The 19,715-nt window shown below is 45.7% G+C and overlaps 1 protein-coding gene across 2 annotated transcripts in view; it reads right to left on the bottom strand.

Annotated features, from left to right (window-relative positions):
• Nucleotides 1-19,715, bottom strand: part of mdga2a (MAM domain containing glycosylphosphatidylinositol anchor 2a) — a 1,293,828-nt gene that overhangs the window by 162,005 nt on the left and 1,112,108 nt on the right. For both annotated transcript variants that reach the window (XM_072491028.1, XM_072491020.1), the window contains exon 11: nucleotides 12,303-12,480. In XM_072491028.1, the coding sequence (XP_072347129.1) occupies nucleotides 12,303-12,480 (178 nt within the window). The remainder of the gene's footprint in view (nucleotides 1-12,302; nucleotides 12,481-19,715) is intronic.

The raw sequence follows: 19,715 nt of genomic DNA, 5'->3' as shown, positions 1-19,715 counted from the left end.
TGGTGGATGGCAAATATTCAGCCTGGATCCCAGTTACCAGTGGCATACCACAGGGATCAGTTCTGGGTCCTCTGCTGTTTGTGATTTTCATTAATGACTTGGATGAGGGAGTTGAAGGGTGGGTCAGTAAATTTGCAGATGATACAAAGATTGGTGGAGTTGTGGTTAGTGAGGAGGGCTGTTGTCGGCTGCAAAGAGACATAGATAGGATGCAGTGCTGGTCTGAGAAGTGGCAGATGGAGTTTAACCCTGAAAAGTGTGAGGTTGTCCATTTTGGAAGGACAAATATGAATGTGGAATACAGGGTTAATGGTAGGGTTCTTGGCAATGTGGAGGAGCAGAGAGATCTTGGGGTCGATGTTCATACATCTTTGAAAGTTGCCACTCAAGTGGATAGAGCTGTGAAGAAGGCCTATGGTGTGCTAGCGTTCATTAACAGAGAGATTGAATTTAAGAGCCGTGAGGTGATGATGCAGCTGTACAAAACCTTGGTAAGGCCACATTTGGAGTACTGTGTACAGTTCTGGTTGCCTCATTTTGGGAAGAATGTGGAAGCTTTGGAAAAGGTGCAAAGGAGATTTACCAGGATGTTGCCTGGAATGGAGAGTAGGTCTTACGAGGAAAGGTTGAGGGTGCTAGGCCTTTTCTCATTAGAACGGAGAAGGATGAGGGGTGACTTGATAGAGGTTTATAAGATGATCAGGGGAATAGACAGTCAGAGACTTTTTCCCGGGTGGAACAAACCATTACAAGGGGATATAAATTTAAGGTGAATGGTAGAAGATATAGGGGGGATGTCAGAGGTACGTTCTTTACCCAGAGTGTAGTGGGGGCATGGAATGCACTGCCTGTGGAAGTAGTTGAGTAGGTAACATTCGGGACCTTCAAGCAGCTATTGGATAGGTACATGGATTACGGTAGAATGATATAGTATAAATTAATTTGTTCTTAAGGGCAGCACGGTAGCATTGTGGATAGCACAATTGCTTCACAGCTCCAGGGTCCCAGGTTCGATTCCGGCTTGGGTCACTGTCTGTGTGGAGTCTGCACATCCTCCCCGTGTGTGCGTGGGTTTCCTCTGGGTGCTCCGGTTTCCTCCCACAGTCCAAAGATGTGCAGGTTAGGTGGATTGGCCATGATAAATTGCCCTTTGTGTCAAAAATTGCCCTTAGTGTTGGGTGGGGTTACTCTGTTATGGGGATAGGGTGGAGGTGTTGACCTTGGGGTAGGGTGCTCTTTCCGAGACCCGGTGCAGACTCAAAGGGCCGAATGGCCTCCTTCTGCACTGTAAATTCTATGATAATCTATGATTAATCTAGGACAAAGGTTTGGCACAACATCGTGGGCCGAAGGGCTTGTTCCGTGCTGTATTTTTCTATGTTCTATGTTCCTGGGGAAATCAATATAAATCTGCGTAGCATCGTTAGAAGTGAGAATCTGTGTTAAGTAATTTGTCACCTATCTATCAAAACAAGAATCGGGCCCGGACGAGGTCCCTGGTCGTGCACTCAGAGTCTGCGCGGACCAGTTTGCAGCTGTGTTCGTGGACATCTTTAACCTGTCCCCACTCCCCTCCGAGGTCCCCCCTGCTTCAAGAAGACCACCATCATACCAGTGCCAAAGAAGAACCAGGCAACGTGCCTCAATGACTACAGTCCGGTGGCCCTGACTTCAGTTGCAATGAAGTGCTTCGAGAGGTTGGTCATGGAGCGCATCACCTCCATACTCCCAGAACGCCTTGATCCACTGCAATTCGCATACTGCCGCAACCGGTCACAGCAGACACCATTTCCCTGGCCCTCCATTCATCCCGAGAACATTTCGAAAACAAGGACTCCTACATTAGACTCCTATTTTTTGACTACAGCTCCGCCTTCAGCACCATAATCCCCAAGCTCATATCAAAGCTCCAAAACCGAGGACTTGGCTCCTCACTCTGCAACTGGATCCTCGACTTTCTAAACCACAGACCACAATCAGTAAGAACAAACAACAACACCTCCTCCACAATAGTCCTCAACACCGGCGTCCCGCAAGGCTGCGTACTTAGCCCCCTACTATACTCCCTGTACACACACGACTGCGTTCCAACATTTGGTTCCATCTCCATCTACAAGTTTGCTGACGATACAACCACAGTGGGCCGGATTTTGAATAACGACGAGTCAGAATACAGGAGGGAGATAGAGAACCTAGTGGAGTGGTGCAGCGACAGCAATCTATCCCTCAATGCCAGCAAAACTAACGAGCTGGTCATTGACTTCAGGAAGCAAAGTACTGTACACACCCCTGTCAGCATCAACGGGGCCGAGGTGGAGATGGTTAGCAGTTTCAAATTCCTAGGGGTGCACATCTCCAAAAATCTGTCCTGGTCCACCCACGTCGACGCTACCACCAAGAAAACACAACAGTACCCATATTTTGTCAGGAAACTGAGGAAATTCGGCATGTCCACATTAACTCTGAACCAACTTTTACAGATGCACCATAGAAAGCATCCTATCTGGCTGCATCACAGCCTGGTATGGCAACTGCTCGGCCCAAGACCGCAAGAAACTTCAGAGAGTCGTGAACACAGCCCAGTCCATCACACGAACCTGCCTCCCATCCATTGAGTCCATCTACACCTCCCGCTGCGTGGGGAAAACGGGCAGCATAATCAAAGAACCCTCCCACCCGGCTTACTCACTCTTCCAACTTCTTCCATTGGGCAGGAGATACAAAAGTCTGAGAACACGCACGAACAGACTCAAAAACAGCTTCTTCCCCGCTGTTACCAGACTCCGAAATGACCCTCTCATAGACTGACCTCATTAACACTACACCCCTGTATGCTTCATCCAATGCCGGTGTTACGTAGTTACATTGTGTACCTTGTGTTGTCCCATTATGTATTTTCTTTCATTTACTTTTCTTTTCATGTGCTTAATGATCTGTTGAGCTGCTCGCAGAAAAATACTTTTCACTGTACACATGACAATAAACAAAATCCAATCTTTAATAATCAGATAAATTTGATGTGGAGTGATGCCAATGGCTCGGATTGAATTCCCGTACCGGCTGAGGTTATTCTCAACCTTCTCAAACTTGCCCCTCCACCTGAGGTGTGGTGACCCTCAGGTTAAGTTGGCATCAGTCAGCCTCTGGGACTGTGGCTATGTTTTATCTCTCGGATCAAGTTTTGGCCACCTGCTCTGATATCGCCTTCGATGACTCAATGCCTAGTATGCGTTATAATGGTCCTGTGGAACTGTGACTTGGGACAGTTTTTTATGTCAAAGGCATAAATGAACATAAGTTGTTATCAACTCATGGAATGCTTTGCCGTACGGAACCCTTCAGGCAAATGAGAGTGGGCTGCCCGGTAGCACAGTGGTTAGCACAGTTGCTTCACTGCTCCAAGGTCCCAGGTTCGATTCCCCGCTGGGTCACTGTCTGGGCGGAGTCTGCACGCTCTCCCCATGTCTGCGTGGGTTTCCTCCGGGTGCTCCGGTTTCCTCCCACAGCCCAAAGATGTGCAGGTTAGGTGGATTGGCCATGCTGAATTGCCCTTAGTTTCCAAAAAATGTTAAATGGGGTTATTGGGTTACAGGGATAGGGTAGATAGGTTGGCTTCAGTAGGGTGCTCTTTGTAAGGGCCGGTGCAGACTCGATGGGCCGAATGGCCTCCTTCAGCACTGTAAATTCTATGAGTTTGCATCTTACAGAGAGAAATCGCTAAGTATTTGAAGTAAAGGACGGTACAGGGCTACAGGAAGTGAACGGGGGAATTGGATTCCATTTTAATTGTGGTAGAATAAAGCCAGCACAGGGGAAGTTAACTGAAAGGCCTTTTTCTGTGTTCTACGCTCCTATAATACCTCACAGTATACCACAGAAATTTCTCAGAAACCCTTCACGGAATGAGCTACTTTGAAGTACAGTGAACGGGTTGTTCACAAATGCAAGAGCTAAACATGATGAACTGGTCAATTAATGGATTAGTCACTCATCAGCATTCATATCAGCATTCCTGGGAAAAGTGGATTTCGTGAGGTTTTAATCGTTATATATCAAAGTGTAATGTCTCTTGCTTCCCACTCAATTGCAGGTCATTGAAATGGATAACGTAGGAAAAGCAAACCTCTTTGTCAAAAAGCTGGGCTTTCAACCAGAACGGGCTGATGAGGGAAAGTCCAATTTTCTTTTGAACGTCACAACCCGTATCAGAGCTGCCAAACCAGACAATAAGTGATTATTATTATTACAGTGCTAGCGAGAAGCAAGGAAAAGATATTGTGGCGTCAAAAGAACAATAAACAATTCTGATCAGGAGGTTTGCCAGCTAGACACTTGTGATTTGATCCATCCAGCCAAACAATTGTTAATAAAACAGAAAGTAGGAATACTCAGCAGGTCAGGCAGCAACTGTGGAGAAAGAAACGGAGTTAATGTTGCAAGTCGAATGTGACTCTCCAGAACTGAAGGGAGGTGGAAATGTAATTTTATGTTGTTGGGAAGGAGGGAGGTCTGCACGCGAGGGTGCGGATGGGAGAGAACAGTAACAAAGAAATAATAATAATCTTTATTATTGTCACAGGTAGGCTTACATTAACACTGCAATGAAGGTACTGTGAAAATCCCCTAGTCGCCACACTCCGGCGCCTGTTCGGGTACACTGAGGGGGAATTCAGAATGTCCAAATTACCTAACAGCATGATTTCTGGAACTTGTGAGAGGAAACCGGAGCACCCGGAGGAAACCCACGCAGACACGGGGAGAAAGTGCAGACTCCGCACAGACAGTGGCCCAAGCCGAGAATCGAACCTGGGACCCTGACACTGTGAAGCAACAGTGCTAACCACTGTGCTACCGTGCCTACCTAATGCGGCAATAATGGAAGAAAGGAGAGTGATGGTGATTGCAGTGTAAAAAAAGAGTGTTAATGGCAAACAATGAACTACTTTGTCCGGAGGCAAAAACATAAAACTGAAATACAGACTGGCACTGGGCAACAAATAACAAGTCAAAATGGAGTCAGGGTTCATGGTCCGAAGGTAGAATTCATCATTGAGTCCGGACGGCTGCAGACAGGGTGACCGACTCCCAAAGAATAAATGATGATGTGTTAAGTAAGTTGGCTCAACGTTGACTGCAACTGGATGCAGTGAAACTAGAAACAGACTTCTGACACAGGAGATGGTCCAAAACTGTTTTATTGAACTTCCTGATTGCTGTACATAGTCTGCTGTGAGTTGACGCTCTATCAATCTAACTGATAACCTCCTACTGGTTTGACCAGACTAACTCTCTACTTCATGGTGATCGTGCTCACTGGCTTGTGCACTCTTACTATCTCAGTAGCTGTGTCCTGCAGAGAGAGGGAGAGTCTTAATGCCCTGTGTGCCTTCTAGTGGTGGTGGCCTGTCTGGTGATTGGTTGTTATGTGCCGTGTGTGTTCATTAGTTATCCTGTGTGTTAATCAATGCCTGCCTGCATCTCATTATATACAAGAGGATATTATGACAAACTAAGGGACACTTTGGCATCCAAGTGGGGATGTTGGCTAACCTGCAACAGCGGGAGGAAGAGGGGCGCTGGCAAACGTGTCGGGGCGGGGAGCAAGAGGGGGTTTGGAGGTTGAGAGTGGTGGTACTGGAGAGCCTGTCAGAGTGGGGGAGGGGTAGCATGGAAGAGAGCCTCCGAGAGGAGAGCAGAGTGTACATGTGCAGGTACATTCTGTGCATGCATGAAATTTGATGAACGAAAATGCGGGACAATTAGCACTGCGGGTGCAAGGGCAGCACGGTGGCACAGTGGTTAGCACTGTTGCCTCGCGGTGCTGAGGACCCGGATTCGATCCTGGCCCTTACCCCTGTCTGTGTGGAGTTTGCACATTCTCCCCGTGTCTGCATGGGTCTCACCCCCACAACCCAAAGATGTGCAGTGTAGGTAGAATGGCCACCCTAAATCGTCCCTTAATTGGACATTTTGTTTAAAAAAGCATTGCGGTGCAGACAAGCCAGCTCACGAGACACGAGCCTCTAATATAGGAAGGTCCCGGAAACCCAAGAGGGTTGGTCACCCTGTCTGTAGAGTGACTAATCAGAAGATGAGGGGCTGTTCCTCAAGTTTCTAATTAACGGTTATTGTGTTTTTCAAATGATGTGGAATTTACTGAAAGGAAGTTCAAAGATGACCATAGTCATGCAGCTTTAACGATAAGTTTGAATCAAAGCATGAACTATCATTGGTTATTATTGATAGGCTAGTGAAGCCATGGCGATATAACATCCTGTTCTCCATTGAAAGGAACAGATAGCTCTCGATACTTCTGACTAGACAGAGAATGACAGTCAAAGGGGGAACGCGATTCATACGAAGAACAATCTGTCATGTGCTCAGAATTAGATATTTAAAGAGGACCTGACCCATCATTGGAAGAATGTTTAATGAATCCTGAGGGAAGCCCGATTCAACATCTGGTGAATATTTAAGGGAGCCTAATACATTGTCAGATGGAAGAGGTTTTGTTACTCCCTGTGAACACTTGGACACTGTATTGACAAGGAGAGCTCATATTCTTTTTGAAGCATGTAACAGTGTGTGCGTGGCAGAGAATATAATAAGAAGGCCATTGTATTGTCAGGTAAACTACAAGAGAGCATGATTGTGCGAGTGAGTGTGCGATTGTATAACTGTGTGTGTGTAAGTGTGTGTGTAACTGAATGTGTGTGTGTTTGTTGTGACAATTCGTTTAAGTTCGATGGTTTCCATTGACCCTGCTTTGAACCTTTATTGTGAGTGCAGCCATAGAGGAATGGATTTTCTGCTTCGTATGTCTGATCCAATAAAGATTCATATTTAATTTACATATTGGAGTTTGCTTTAATTATTTCTCATAATTCTCACGTCTGGACTGTAAAGCAACATGTCAAAAGGCTAGAAGGTTACACGCTAGAATCATCAAATGACTAATCGGTCGTATATAAAGAAGACTGTCTACAATTTGTTTTGTGAGATACACAACATCCATCTTTATCAATAAACCCTTGTTAAGTAGCCTTTAATTAATTTGTCCAATTATCTCATCACTTGTGATACAAAATTAAAACATAATAACATCAACAAACTCAATCAATAGCTGACAGATGCTGACAGGAAACAGAAAGGATGGAATAAACAGTAGCCTGTGGTAGGTCTAGGAAAATCAGCCTGTGTTCCCATTCACAATCAGTATTCAGTAACTGGAATAGAAAGAAACCCACATATGGATGAAGGTTTGAGGGCAGCATCAGTGTGTTCCCCAGCTGAGCAGCTTGCTGACATTCAGATTTGGAAAGGCTCAGATTTGAAACCTCTCTCCTTGGCAAGGTATCAGAGAGCAATAGCATCTGTTGGAACTCTCTGCCTCAGGAGGTGGTGGAAGTGGAAGGACTGATTATATTTTTTTAAGGCAGAGGTGGATAGATTCTTGTTGGGCAAGGCAATCAAAGGCTATCGGGGATAGATGGCGAATGTGGAACTCAACACATACAGAGTAGCCATGATCTTATTGAATGGAGGAGCGGGATCGAGGGTCGAATGGCCTACTTTGGATCCTATTTCGTGTGGTCGTATGTATGTTTGTGGAACCATAGCCCAGCCAACAGTGAGCACCTTTTTAGTGTGGGCAGTACAGACAAAAACAAAATGTGAAGGGAGCTCACCACCACAGAAAAGTTCTGTAATTAAAAGAGGAGTTGCTTACAGTTGTTTACTATTACACTAGCGCTGTAGTTTTAATAGAAACATTGGCAACATCACAAACAGGTCATCCAGTTGAAAATAGATGATTTGCTCACATTTGATATGTGCATTGAATTTTCTTTGAAGGTTCCTATGTCCCACCCCAGTTAAGAGCTCTTTATAAATGCAAATTGTTGTTGTTCAACAGTTTATATACAATTTACCCACAGATTGTAAGCTGATGAAGTCAGTAGTTCTCAGACTTTGCGAGATAGGTGCCGACTACATGCCCAACAAGAAAACCTGTCCTCAAATCAAAATCAGATCTTCCCATGGAAGTGATGGGCAACAATGATCTCTTTTCTTTTGGCAGTGATGATGGTAGAGAAAGTTCCGGCCAGAGTTTGGGATCGATGACAATAACATAAGGGAACTGGAGTTTCACGGAAAATCTGCATGGATGCAGCTGCTCCCAAAGCCCTTTTCCCAGCAGGCACTCAGCTACGCTCACTGCTCCTGCGTGCATTTTACTTTTGTGCCTCTTTTTGAAAATTCATTTTTACAGGACACGGGGATCGCTGGCGAGGCCAGCGTTTATTGCCCAACCCTAGTTGCCCTTCAGAAAGTGGTGGTGAGTTGCCCTCTTGAACCGCTGCAGTCCTTGAGGTGTAGGTACACCCACTGTGCTGTTAGGGAAGGAGTTCCAGGATGTTGCCCCAGCCACAGTGAAGGAGCGGCGATATATTTCCAAGTCAGCGTGGTGAGTGACTTGAGCTACTGCTGTAGACCTAAGAATAGTGACAAAGTGCGATACGGAGAAACCAAGCAAACCAGATGGACTGAGAAACTTAAAGAATGGAAAGAGACACCGTGATTGGGATTTCCCATCCCGACAGCGTGTTTTCCCGCGATGGAGGCGATTCGCCATTGGCTGCAGTTCCACCAAATACGGGAGCATTTTGCATGTATCGCCCACCACTTTGCTAGGAAATCCGCCACGTGAGGTCGCCTTTGGCAGAACTGGCTGGCAGGAAGGGCCAGAGAATCTTGTCCGTTAAAAGAATCAGACAGAAAGAGCCAGACAGGCACAGAGGAGAGAGAGAGTTGCATTTAAAACCAGTGAACAAAAATGTATCACAGAATCATAGCATCCCTACAGTGCAGAAGGAGGCCATTCGGCCCATATAGTCGTCATCGACCCTGCAAAAAAGCACCCTACCTAAGCCAAATCCCCTGCCCTATTCCTGTAACGCCACCTATTCTTCTGGACTTTAGCATGGTCAATCCACCTAACTTGCACATCTTTGGACTTTGGGAGGAAACCGGAGCGCCTGGAGAAAACCCACGCCTACATGGGGAGAATGTGCAAACTCCACATCGACAGGCACCCAAGGTCGGAATTGAACCTGGGGTCCTGGGCGCTGAGGCAGCAGTGCTAACCACTGTGCCACCGTGCCGCCCCAATAAACAGAATTCTTTCTGGAAGGAGTGTGTGTATGCCTTTGTGTGTGTTCCCTATCCATGTGTGGAGCGTGTACATTCTCCCCGTCTGCGTGGGTTTCCTCCGCGTTCTCCGGTTTCCTCCCACAGTCCAAAGATGGACAGGTCAGGTGGATTGGCCATGATAAATTTCCCTGAAGTGTCCAAAGGTTAGGTGGGGTTAGAGGGAAAGGGTGATGGGCCTAGGTAGCACGGTTTATCGGAAGATCAGTGCAGACTCATTGGACCAAATGGTCTCCTTCTGCACTGTAGGGATTCTATGATTGTTTCCCAGTCTAATTGGATGAGATCCGACTTTCTGAACAGCTCGCACAACTTGTGATTTAATAAATATACTGAATATTCCCCCGATATTTAAGCCCAATCTCCCCATTACATTGGCTAGTATTTATCTTTGGCAACCAATAGATTGGTAGCTTCAGTTATTTATAAAGACATTGGATTCAGAATTCAGACAGAATAATAGTATGAATTATCAACATTAAAATCGTGATTTTCTCCAATGGTAACAAACAGTTACTGTTGTAGTGTGTAACCTCCCAGAAACATTTTCTAATTACAATGATTACGTCCGAGCATTTATGTAATTTATACTAACAGTTATAGAGTCGGCAATATCAGCATCAGCTCAAATATTGCCAATCGTAAACAGTTTTACATTTCCAAAATAAATTAGAATGTGCATGAGTCGGAAGGTAGATAATGCAGTTCTCTTAATAAAATGTCTCATGGTTTAATTATGTATTACTTTGCCACGAGCATCCCAATTGTCACAAATGCAAATGTTAATATGTTAATTACTTTCCTACTCAGTGTAACACCGAGCTTTTCGGTTACAAAAAACTGTGTCACCAATATAAATATAGGCTGAGAAGTGGAACTTCCGTCGACTAGTCAGAAGGTTGTTGGTTTAAGGTTCATCCTTGGGGTTTGAGCACAGAACCTAGGTTGGCATTCCAGTGCAGCGCTCAGGATGTGTTCCACTGTCGGAGGTGCTGTCTTTCACAGCATTTGTTAAATTGAGGCCTCCCTATGGTGGACATACAAGATCCCTTGGCACAATTTTAAAAAAGAGCAGATGAGTCCTGACCAATATTAATGCTTCAACTAACATCACTGAAAAAGATAGCAGGCAGACAGGGGAGTCGGTGAATTAGAAGGCGCAGGCTGGAGGAAGTACCGGCTCAGGCAAAGCTGGCTCCATCTTTTAAAGGCAACAACCCTGGAGGATACAGTGAATGGTATGGAAATGCAGCGTCACAGTTGTAATGTTCTTGTCGGATGGCCTGATTTATGTTACAGGAACACTTGTAGCTAAAGCTATAAACAATTTATTAACATGAACTGTGGGTAAACTATATACAAAACAACAGATGAATAACAGTATAATCATGCACAAGCAACCTGTCCCTCCAGCTTCGTCGTCAGTCTGAGGTCACCTGACTCTAACATTCACATATATACTAGCGAGACTCCTAGTGGTCAGTCGGTGAATTACAACACAACTATGATATCACAACAACAGTGACCTTCATCACCAGAGCAATGGGCGCCTGCCATTTCCCATTGTGTTATGATCCTCCTCCAACACGGTGCCAACCTCCCCGGAGAGGTGCAGTCTTTGATGACCACTGCTGCTCCAGAATTTTAGGAAGCAGAGCTGGCGGTAAACCCTGTCTGGTGGATAGCGGTCTTCTATGCAAACAAGACTGGTTGTGTGCCACTCTGTGCTCACCTTGTTCATGTCTCCTGATCCTGATGCTCCTCTGGGTGCTGCAGCCCTTTCCCAGTGGCTGCCACTCTCTTCCTCCCCGACTCCTCACTGGAGGGCTCAAAGCCTTACTGAATAAGGTGAACTACAAATTGCTGCACTCTGTCCTCAGGGGCGCCCAACCCCATACTCTGTGTGTCCAAATGCAGACTCAGAAAGGACACTCAATCAGAATGCTTCCTCCATGTCAGCCAGGTTGGATAACCTTCAGATTGGTACTGTCAATGACCACTTGGTTTCACCCTCCTTAACAAGCCAGGCAGCCTCTCACGTGGTTACCGACAGCAGCAAAGACTAACCTTGTACTGAGCTTCCACCTCCTTATGTCTGGCGGGGTAAAGTTCTGTTGTTCTCGTGCGTCCCTCACAAAATGGAAAACGTTGGTGAAATCGTAATACATTGCCAGTTCAACCGGCTTAATTAGTTTCCCGCTATCTTCAAGTGCAGTGTCCTCCTGCCAACCTGGCTGACTCTGAGAATAGCCCCTAGTGGCGTGAACATGTTAGGCTCCTATCCCGATGCCATTTGTCATAATTTCCCCGCCCCTGAAACTTCCCAGCTCATTTCCAAAGCACGGGCACAATCCCAGCATAAATCTCAATATGTTCAGCATGTACCTCCACTGGGAGAATGCAGGAAGATGATTATAGTTCCTTAATTCACTCGTAAATTGCACGGACTTTTCAGTGCAGTATGTTTTCCACTTCATTTTGTGTTACAGTCCATTGGTTTGCTTCCAAATTTGACAAGACTCTCAAGTGTCCTGCGTCTTAAAATTAATCAAGGTTCAAGGGGCTGAATAAATTGAATTGCAGTATTAACAATTAAACTGGATCAAGATCCTATTCTCCTAATGAACTATGCGGAATCAAAGATCTTTTTAACCCATAAAAATTAAGGTACGAAAAGGCAACATCCATAATATATAGTCTGTCTTATTAAAATTGTGTAACCAATTATCGGTGTAATGAAAGAATAATTCACAATTTATTTTTTAAAACATTTTAAACAATTTGAAGCATTTATCTCAAGGAATTCAATTTTCCAATGCGCTTAGAATTTACAGTTCGGCCCATCGAATCTGCACCGGCCTTTGGAAAGAGCACCCTGCTTAAGCCCACACCTCCACCTTATCCCCATAACCCAGTAACCCCACCTAACCTCTTTGGACACTGAAGGCAATTTAGCATGGCCAATCCACCTGACCTGCACATCTTTGGCCGGTGCAGATTCTATGATTAGGTAAGTAATTAGGACACTGTAATCTCGGATTCTCTTCATAGCAATTTTCTAAGTTTGAAATGTCTCTTAGTGTACGTCTTACCATCAGTGTATTTAATGACTCGAATGGTGGAATCACCTTCTCCAAATCGTGTAATAGGTGTCAGGCGCACCTCGTAGGCTTCAGGCTTCAAGAGTTCAGTCAGGTTATGTGTAATCAACTCTCCTGATTGGATCATATTCCCAGAAATTTCTTGTTCCCACCAACGCTGTTGGCCAGTCTGAAAATGAAGGGAATAATGAGAATAGTCAGTGCCAGGAATCACTTCAACAGTTTATTTCTGTTATAATTGCAGTTACATTCAGAAAGCAAATATTCTGAGAATTGGCAAGAAGAGAAAGCAAATTGAGCCTGACTGCTTCGATCTGAGCTCGACTACATAACAAGAGTTAAAATCGATCGTTCCACACTAATTCAAAACGAAGAAAGAAGCTGAAACAGAGCCAGATTTTTTACCTGTGCTAGTGACCTGAGTTTCAACGTCAATGGTTTTGAGTAGGAAGCCTGTGGAACATACACCCATCACCAGAGAGGAGCTGTGAGAGACCCAAACACTTGCGGTCGAGTCATTCAAAAGGTCAACAGAGGCTGAGATGTAGGGCTGAAGGCAGTTAGGAAGGCAGTCCATGCCTTTATTATTTCTAGGCCTGACTATTCTAACTTACTCCTGATCGGCATCCCATAGTCTACTGGCTGTAAACTTGAGGTTGGTGAAAACTCTGTCCCTATCCCAGCTCACACTAAATCCTGCTCACCATCACCCACGTGCCCACTAATCCTAGTTGTCCAACACCTTGAATTTAAAATTCCCATTGTTGTTTTCATTTCTCTCCAAGGGATCCTCTGCTCTCCTTCAATTTTTTTCCTTATTCGCTCATGGGATGTGGGCTTCGTTGGCTGGACCAATATTGGTTGCCCATCCCTAACTGCCCTTGAACTGAGTGGATTGTTCAGATGGCATTTGAGAGTCAACCACATTTGCTGTGGGTCTGGAGTCACATGGAGGCCAGACCAGGTAAGGATGGCAGATTTCCTTCCCTGAAGGACATTAGTGAACCGGATGAGTTTTTTGGACAATCGACCATGGTTTCATGGTCATCATCAGACTTTTAATTCCAGATTTGTTTACTGATTTCAAATTTCACCATCTTCCGTGGTAGGATTTGAACCAGGGGTGGGGTTCTTCGGAAACCGGCGGGGCGGGCAACTCTGGCATGAAGGAGTGGCGTGAACCTCCTCACCTTCAGGGGCTAGGTTTGCGCCACGCCGGCCGGCGCGGAAGGGGCTTGGCGCCACGCCAACCGCCGCCGAAGGGCCTCCACCGGCTGGCTCGAGTTGGCGGATGCGTGGGAGCACCAGCGTGTGCTGTCATCCCAGCGCATGTGCAGGGGGGGGGTTCATCTCCACACTGGCCATCGCGGACCAGTACACCAGACGGCACGGAGGAATAGTGTGCCCCCACGGCACAGGCCCGCCCGTGGATCGGTGGGTTCCGATCGCGGGCCAGGCCACAATGGGGGCACCCCCCCCCCCCCAAGGGACAGGTCCCCCCGCGCCCCCCTAGGACCGCCCGCGGAGCCAGGTCCCGCCGGTAAGTACCTGTCGTAACATATAACGGCGGGACCCGCCAAAAACGGGCGGCTACTCGGCCCATCGCGGGCCGGAGAATTGCCGGAGGGGGGCCGCTGTCAGCAGCCGCCGACCGGCACAGTGCAATTCCCGCCCCCGCCAAATCCCCGGCGCCGGAGAATTCGGCAGCCGGTGGCGGGATTCACGCCGCAGCCCCGGGCGATTCTCCGACCCAGCGGGGGGGGGGTCGGAGAAACCCGCCTCGGGGTCCCCAAAGCATTAACCTGGGTCTCTGGATTATTAGTCCAGTGACAATCCCACTGCCTGTCACTATTCAAATGGTCCTGCTGAGTTTGCCTTTTCCACCTGGAGAGAATATTAACAATCAGGAATGTGATGGAATACGCTCCATTTGCCTGGATCAGTGACGTTCCAGCCACTATCAAGAAGCTCGGATTCAGGACACTTCCAGGACAAAACAGCCCGCTTGATTGGCACCCCAATCCACCATCTCCAATATTCAATCCCTTCAGGAACTGTAGGCAGTGTGCACCATCTACAAGATGCATTACGGCAACTCGCAAAGTCTGCTGCGACAGCGTCTTCAAACCTGTAGCCTTTACTATTTAAATAATAATAATCTTTATCAGTGACACCAGTAGGCTTACATTTACACTGCAATGAAGTTACTGTGAAAATCCCCTAATCGCTGTTATATTACGATATTGTAATATATATATTACTCCTTTTTGTCGAACCGAGTTATTGAAATATAGACGTAGTCTTCCAGTGATGATAAAGTAATTTAATGAGTAATATAAAATAATCTCATGAGTTCTTTTTACTTAATACTGAACTAGCAAACAAACAAACAACTGTAGATTAAACTATTAAATAAGATAATGCTAAATACCGATATCTATTAACTTATTCTCTCTAGCTCAGTTCTCTTTGCACTCCAGACACACTCTCCACAAGGAAAGAGAGGGAAAACCTTAATATAGGTCCTGCTCGTGTGGCCATCTAGTGTTCAGTTGCCTGTACAAGCTTAATATAGCCTGATCATGTATTACTACATACAGAGATCGCTGCAGTTGCCACACTCCGGCGCCTGTTCGGGTACATTGAGGGAAAATTCAGAATGTCCAATTCACTAACAAGCACGTCTTTCGGGACTTGTGGGAGGAAACTGGAGCACCCGGAGGAAACCCACGCAGACACAGGGACAGTGTGCAGACTCCGCACAAACAGTTACCCAAGCTGGGAATGGAACCCGGGACCCTGGAGCTGTGAAGCAACAGTGCACAACACAACCATTTCCAAGTCACAACATTCGTGACTTGATTGTAAGTTACTTCATCATTTCTGAGTCAGAATCCTCAAACTCCTAACAGCAGTTTGGGAGCATCTTCCCCACAGGGATTGCAGCGGTTCATGAGAGCAGTTCACCACTACCTTCTCATTTGCAATTATGGATGGACAACAAATATTGCTCCTACGTGTGACACTTCACATCCTGAAGGTGAGGTTTAAAAATAACAATATTATGGTCAGTGTCTCAGAAGACAGGTTTTCTAGTCAAAAAACATATTTAAAATGGTTGCTATTTGTATGGCAATAGCACTGAGACCAAATCCTTACTAAGGACACAATATTGCAGTGAAGCTAGTTTCCTGACCAAACCCCCAATGTATATTTGCTAGAGGTAAATTCAGATTTAGTGTTAAGATCAAGAACATATGTGCCAAAATCATTTGGAACAATAAAGCTGGATTTCCAGCCTTCAAACATGCATTGCCTCACTGTAAGGTCACAGGTTTAATTTTCTTGTCACAGTTCTCTATGAGAACGAACAGTTCTAAAGTTCAGTGCACAAACAACGAAAGCATAGCAACTCATAAAAGCTACTTTTACATTTGTATTCATGACGCTGTCAGGGCACAGCCATATGGCACCAGGACTGTTTTGCAGAATGCACACTTCCTAGTTACTTGTAAAAGCATCGCAAAGTTCACGTTCAGATGAATCCTGGCTGTGGGATTTGAAATATTTGATAACTCGGCAGCAGAATTGGGGGAATGCCACTCTCCCAGCGATGACAGTAAAAGTAATCTGCTTATCTGAATTCAATGGAACTTCAAACCTTCACCTGGGACAAATGAAACCCAATTGGTTAAACCAAGTGAGAAAATAGATCTTGTTTCATATCGGGGAAGTTGCTGTCAATGCATTTTAGATTTAAAACTCCCCTGCAGTCAGTAAAGCAACTCTCAGCTCGGAATTCAATTACTGTTTATCGTTTCTTCAAGTATTATAATTTCATGGCTTTGTGCTTCCCTGTTAAGGGACATACCAGCCGGTGAATATGGTAAAACTTCATGCGTAAGGAAAATTAAACAGCTCGAGGATTTTCTTTTACAGTTGATTGGTGGATCCAAATAATCCCACATCGTTAATTAATTTGGATGATTTGACATGCAGGTTAGAGTTCAGTTCACGTTTATTATAAAGATAAATGTGATCAATTTAATAATAACCATTAGGTTTGCATTTGCCATTTAGCTTTGTGGAAGCAAAGTACAAGTCATGAGATGTATATTAGTATCAATAGTGAACAATCTCAGGATTGCAAAAATACAATGCCTGCTTGTGACACTGTAAACATGTTCTGTGACCAATTTTGATGCAACAGCACCGAACATTACATGACAATACCAAAAAGCTACCTCAATTACTCCGCCTCAATTATTGATTTTGTGGTAGTACCAGGTATTGCGGTACCTAAGAGGCTGATGACCATTGGTTAGACCCAGGAGTCTACCATTAGCTGTTGTTACGTAGCTCCGCCCTGACAGGCGGAGTATAAGAAACGGTGCCTTCACAGCAGCCCTCACTTTCTGTACTGAAGCTGCTGGGGAACAAGTTCTAGTAGATTAAAGCCTTCAGTTATGAAATCACTTCGTCTTGAGTGTAATTGATTGCGCATCAGATTTCAACTTGAATTTTTCACAACGTAGCCAAGAATGGCGAAGCGGGTGGTGCGGAAAACGCATTTCTCCTTATTGTAGGTGAGGTTAAGGAGTTTGGCGGGATGGAGGAATTTCTGAAGATTCGCGTTGTGGTCCGATGTTGAGCCTCCTGCAGCTGGAACCAGAAAGGAAGCAGCGCAGGAGAGCGTACACTTTTATACAGCGCCTGCTGGGAGGAGCTAGCAGGCTGGGATTTACTGTGTTAACTGTAGTACAATGGCAGTACTGTAATACACGTAGTGTGTGACGAGTGGTGTTTACCACAAACATCCTGATCAACCCACCCTTTTGATGACTTCATGTGATGTCCCTTTTTGGTGAGCAAAGTTATACAATATATAACAAGCCAATACCATATGTGTATCGTATTGCAGGACATCACCAGATCTGGCCTCAAACATGTCTGTGCTCTGTCCCGTAAGTCAACCTTGACCATTCCATTTCCCACATTTCTGCCCTCATTCCTATGGCTTCCTTCGCTTTGTCCTCCCTTTCCACCCACAAGCCTTGACATTCAACATCCACTACCTCCCGAATGATGCGACCACCAAACACTACTCTGTTGACCCTCCCTTTTCAGCAATTTGGAGGGAACATTTGCTCTGTGACACACTGCTTCACTCGTCCATGACCCTCTCCCTTTCTCGTGGCACCTTCTCCTGCAAACGCAGGAGGTGCAAGAGTTGCCACAAGCTGCATCGAGTTGCAGCCTGTGTTATCCCAGAGTACAGAACACATCACCCTTGTCACCGGCCAGGGGCCTAAACACTCCTTCCAGGGGCTACAGTGATTTACCGTTTCTTCTTTCAGTTTAGAATATTGTATTGATGGCTCAAGATGCAGTCTGCTCGCCACTCAATATACCAAATGCAGAGTGGGGGATAGCTTTGCAGAGCATCTCCATTCAGTCCACAATTCTTTGCCTCCTCTTAGGATAGCATCTTGGTTCTGTGCTGGGATAATGGAGTTTGTCGCAACATAAACACAACATGGCAGCTACCAGAATCGTGATCATGGACCTCTAGGATTCATTGCTGCTGCTCACAAAACCAGTTATACATTAATGAAGGGGAGTCCCTTCCAATTTGCAGCAATGGTGGTGTTACGTGATGGAGCTCACATGCGGGCAATGGTGCTTTGGACCTTGAGGAATCCTGGAATTTGTGAACTTCCGACCCCAATCCTGATTGATCCAGGTGCCTCTGGGGAAAGTAGCAAACAGCCCCTTCAGAATCTAGTATGCTTTCTCCTCGCTTCCTCATGCACTGCTCCGCAATCTCAGTGAACTGGAAACATATTATCCTTGGATTACAAACTCTGTTCGAAGACTAAGGGTTCCTGTGACTATGCATCTTTCCATTTGCCCTTTCTGCTGCGTTTACACCTCTAACTAAAGTGAGAAGAACCATCTACCTTTCTCCACTGAGGAAAAACACATCCTTATCAGCCCAACTGAAGAAAAATTTTGACTTTTCTCCTCCCGGACCCTATTAATGATATATATGGTATATAACAAATCAATATCATGAGTGCGATTTAACGGCTTCATTGCACCCGACTTGGTGTCGGGATGAGGCTGTTGAATCTCGTGAGAGGCTTCTCGATGGTTTTGTGACGCTCAAAGCACCTTGCGAGATTTAACGGAGTCTCGCGAGACGTCACGATCAATATCTTGCACTCACTGGCTGTAATCCAGATCAGCATATTTAAATGAGCCATTTAAGGAGCTCCAGCTACCTACATTGCTATTCATTCAAAAATTAGAATGGATAGACATTCAGCAGTAATTCGCTGCTTCGACTCACTTAGACAACACTTGTGAACAACAGGCCGGTGTTTTTGCTGTGCGGGTGATTTTTTTTCTGTTCGATTTGACATATTCAGTCACTACAAATGAATGGCCCGAAACATGTTACATGGCATAAAAGAGTCCAGTTGCAAAGTTTGCATATTCCTCGGACTGATTGTGATTTGTGAGCATTCTACAGGTAATCCTCAGGTTTGCGATCCTACTGGTGCCTGAAAAGCGGGTTGTAAGTCGGAACATTGTAGGTTTGAACCGATTTCTCCAAAGGAACAATGGTATAGATGGGGGATTGGTTTCTGAACCAAGAACGCAAATCATTCATGATGCCCGGTGGTGTTAAATGCTCTCAACCCTTGCCCTGTCATTCCTTGTTCCAGTCCTACCCCGGCCGCATGCCACAACTATTTTATCGATCCATCTACGACTGTTTCGATGCCACTTCGTGTTGGACCTTGAAAAATGTATTAATTTTGCTTCCAATTTCCACCCCTCCATCACCTTGACATAGTCCATCTCCGACACTTCCCTTCCACTCCTTAACTTTTCTATTTCAGTTTCTGGGGATAGACTGTCCACCAGTATCCATTACAAACCTACCGACTCCCACAGCTACCTCGCTACAGCTCTTCATACCCCACATTCTGTAAGGACTCCATCCCATTAACCCAGTTCCTTCGCCTCCGTCGCATCTGTTCCGATGGTGCCACTTTCCAAAACGATGCTGCTGACTTTTCCTCATTCTTCTTTAATCATGATTTCCCATCCACTGTGGTCGACTGGCACTCAACCATGTCTGACCCCACACCAGCATCTCTGCCCTCACCCCCTCTCCTTCCTCCCCGAACCAGGACAGGGTCCCCGTTGACCTCACTTTTCATCCCACCAGCCTCCGCATTTAAAGAATCACCCTCCACCAGTTCTGCCAACCCCAGCATGATTTCACCACCAAACACAGCTTCCCCTCACTCCCCCTGTCAGCATTCCACAGGGACCGTTCCGTCCGGGATTCCCTGATCAACTCCTCCATCACCCCCAACACCTCACCCTCTT

This window comes from Scyliorhinus torazame, chromosome 2 (assembly GCF_047496885.1).
Source record: "Scyliorhinus torazame isolate Kashiwa2021f chromosome 2, sScyTor2.1, whole genome shotgun sequence".
NCBI lineage: Eukaryota > Metazoa > Chordata > Chondrichthyes > Carcharhiniformes > Scyliorhinidae > Scyliorhinus > Scyliorhinus torazame.
This window is presented reverse-complemented; position numbering and strand designations above follow the sequence as displayed.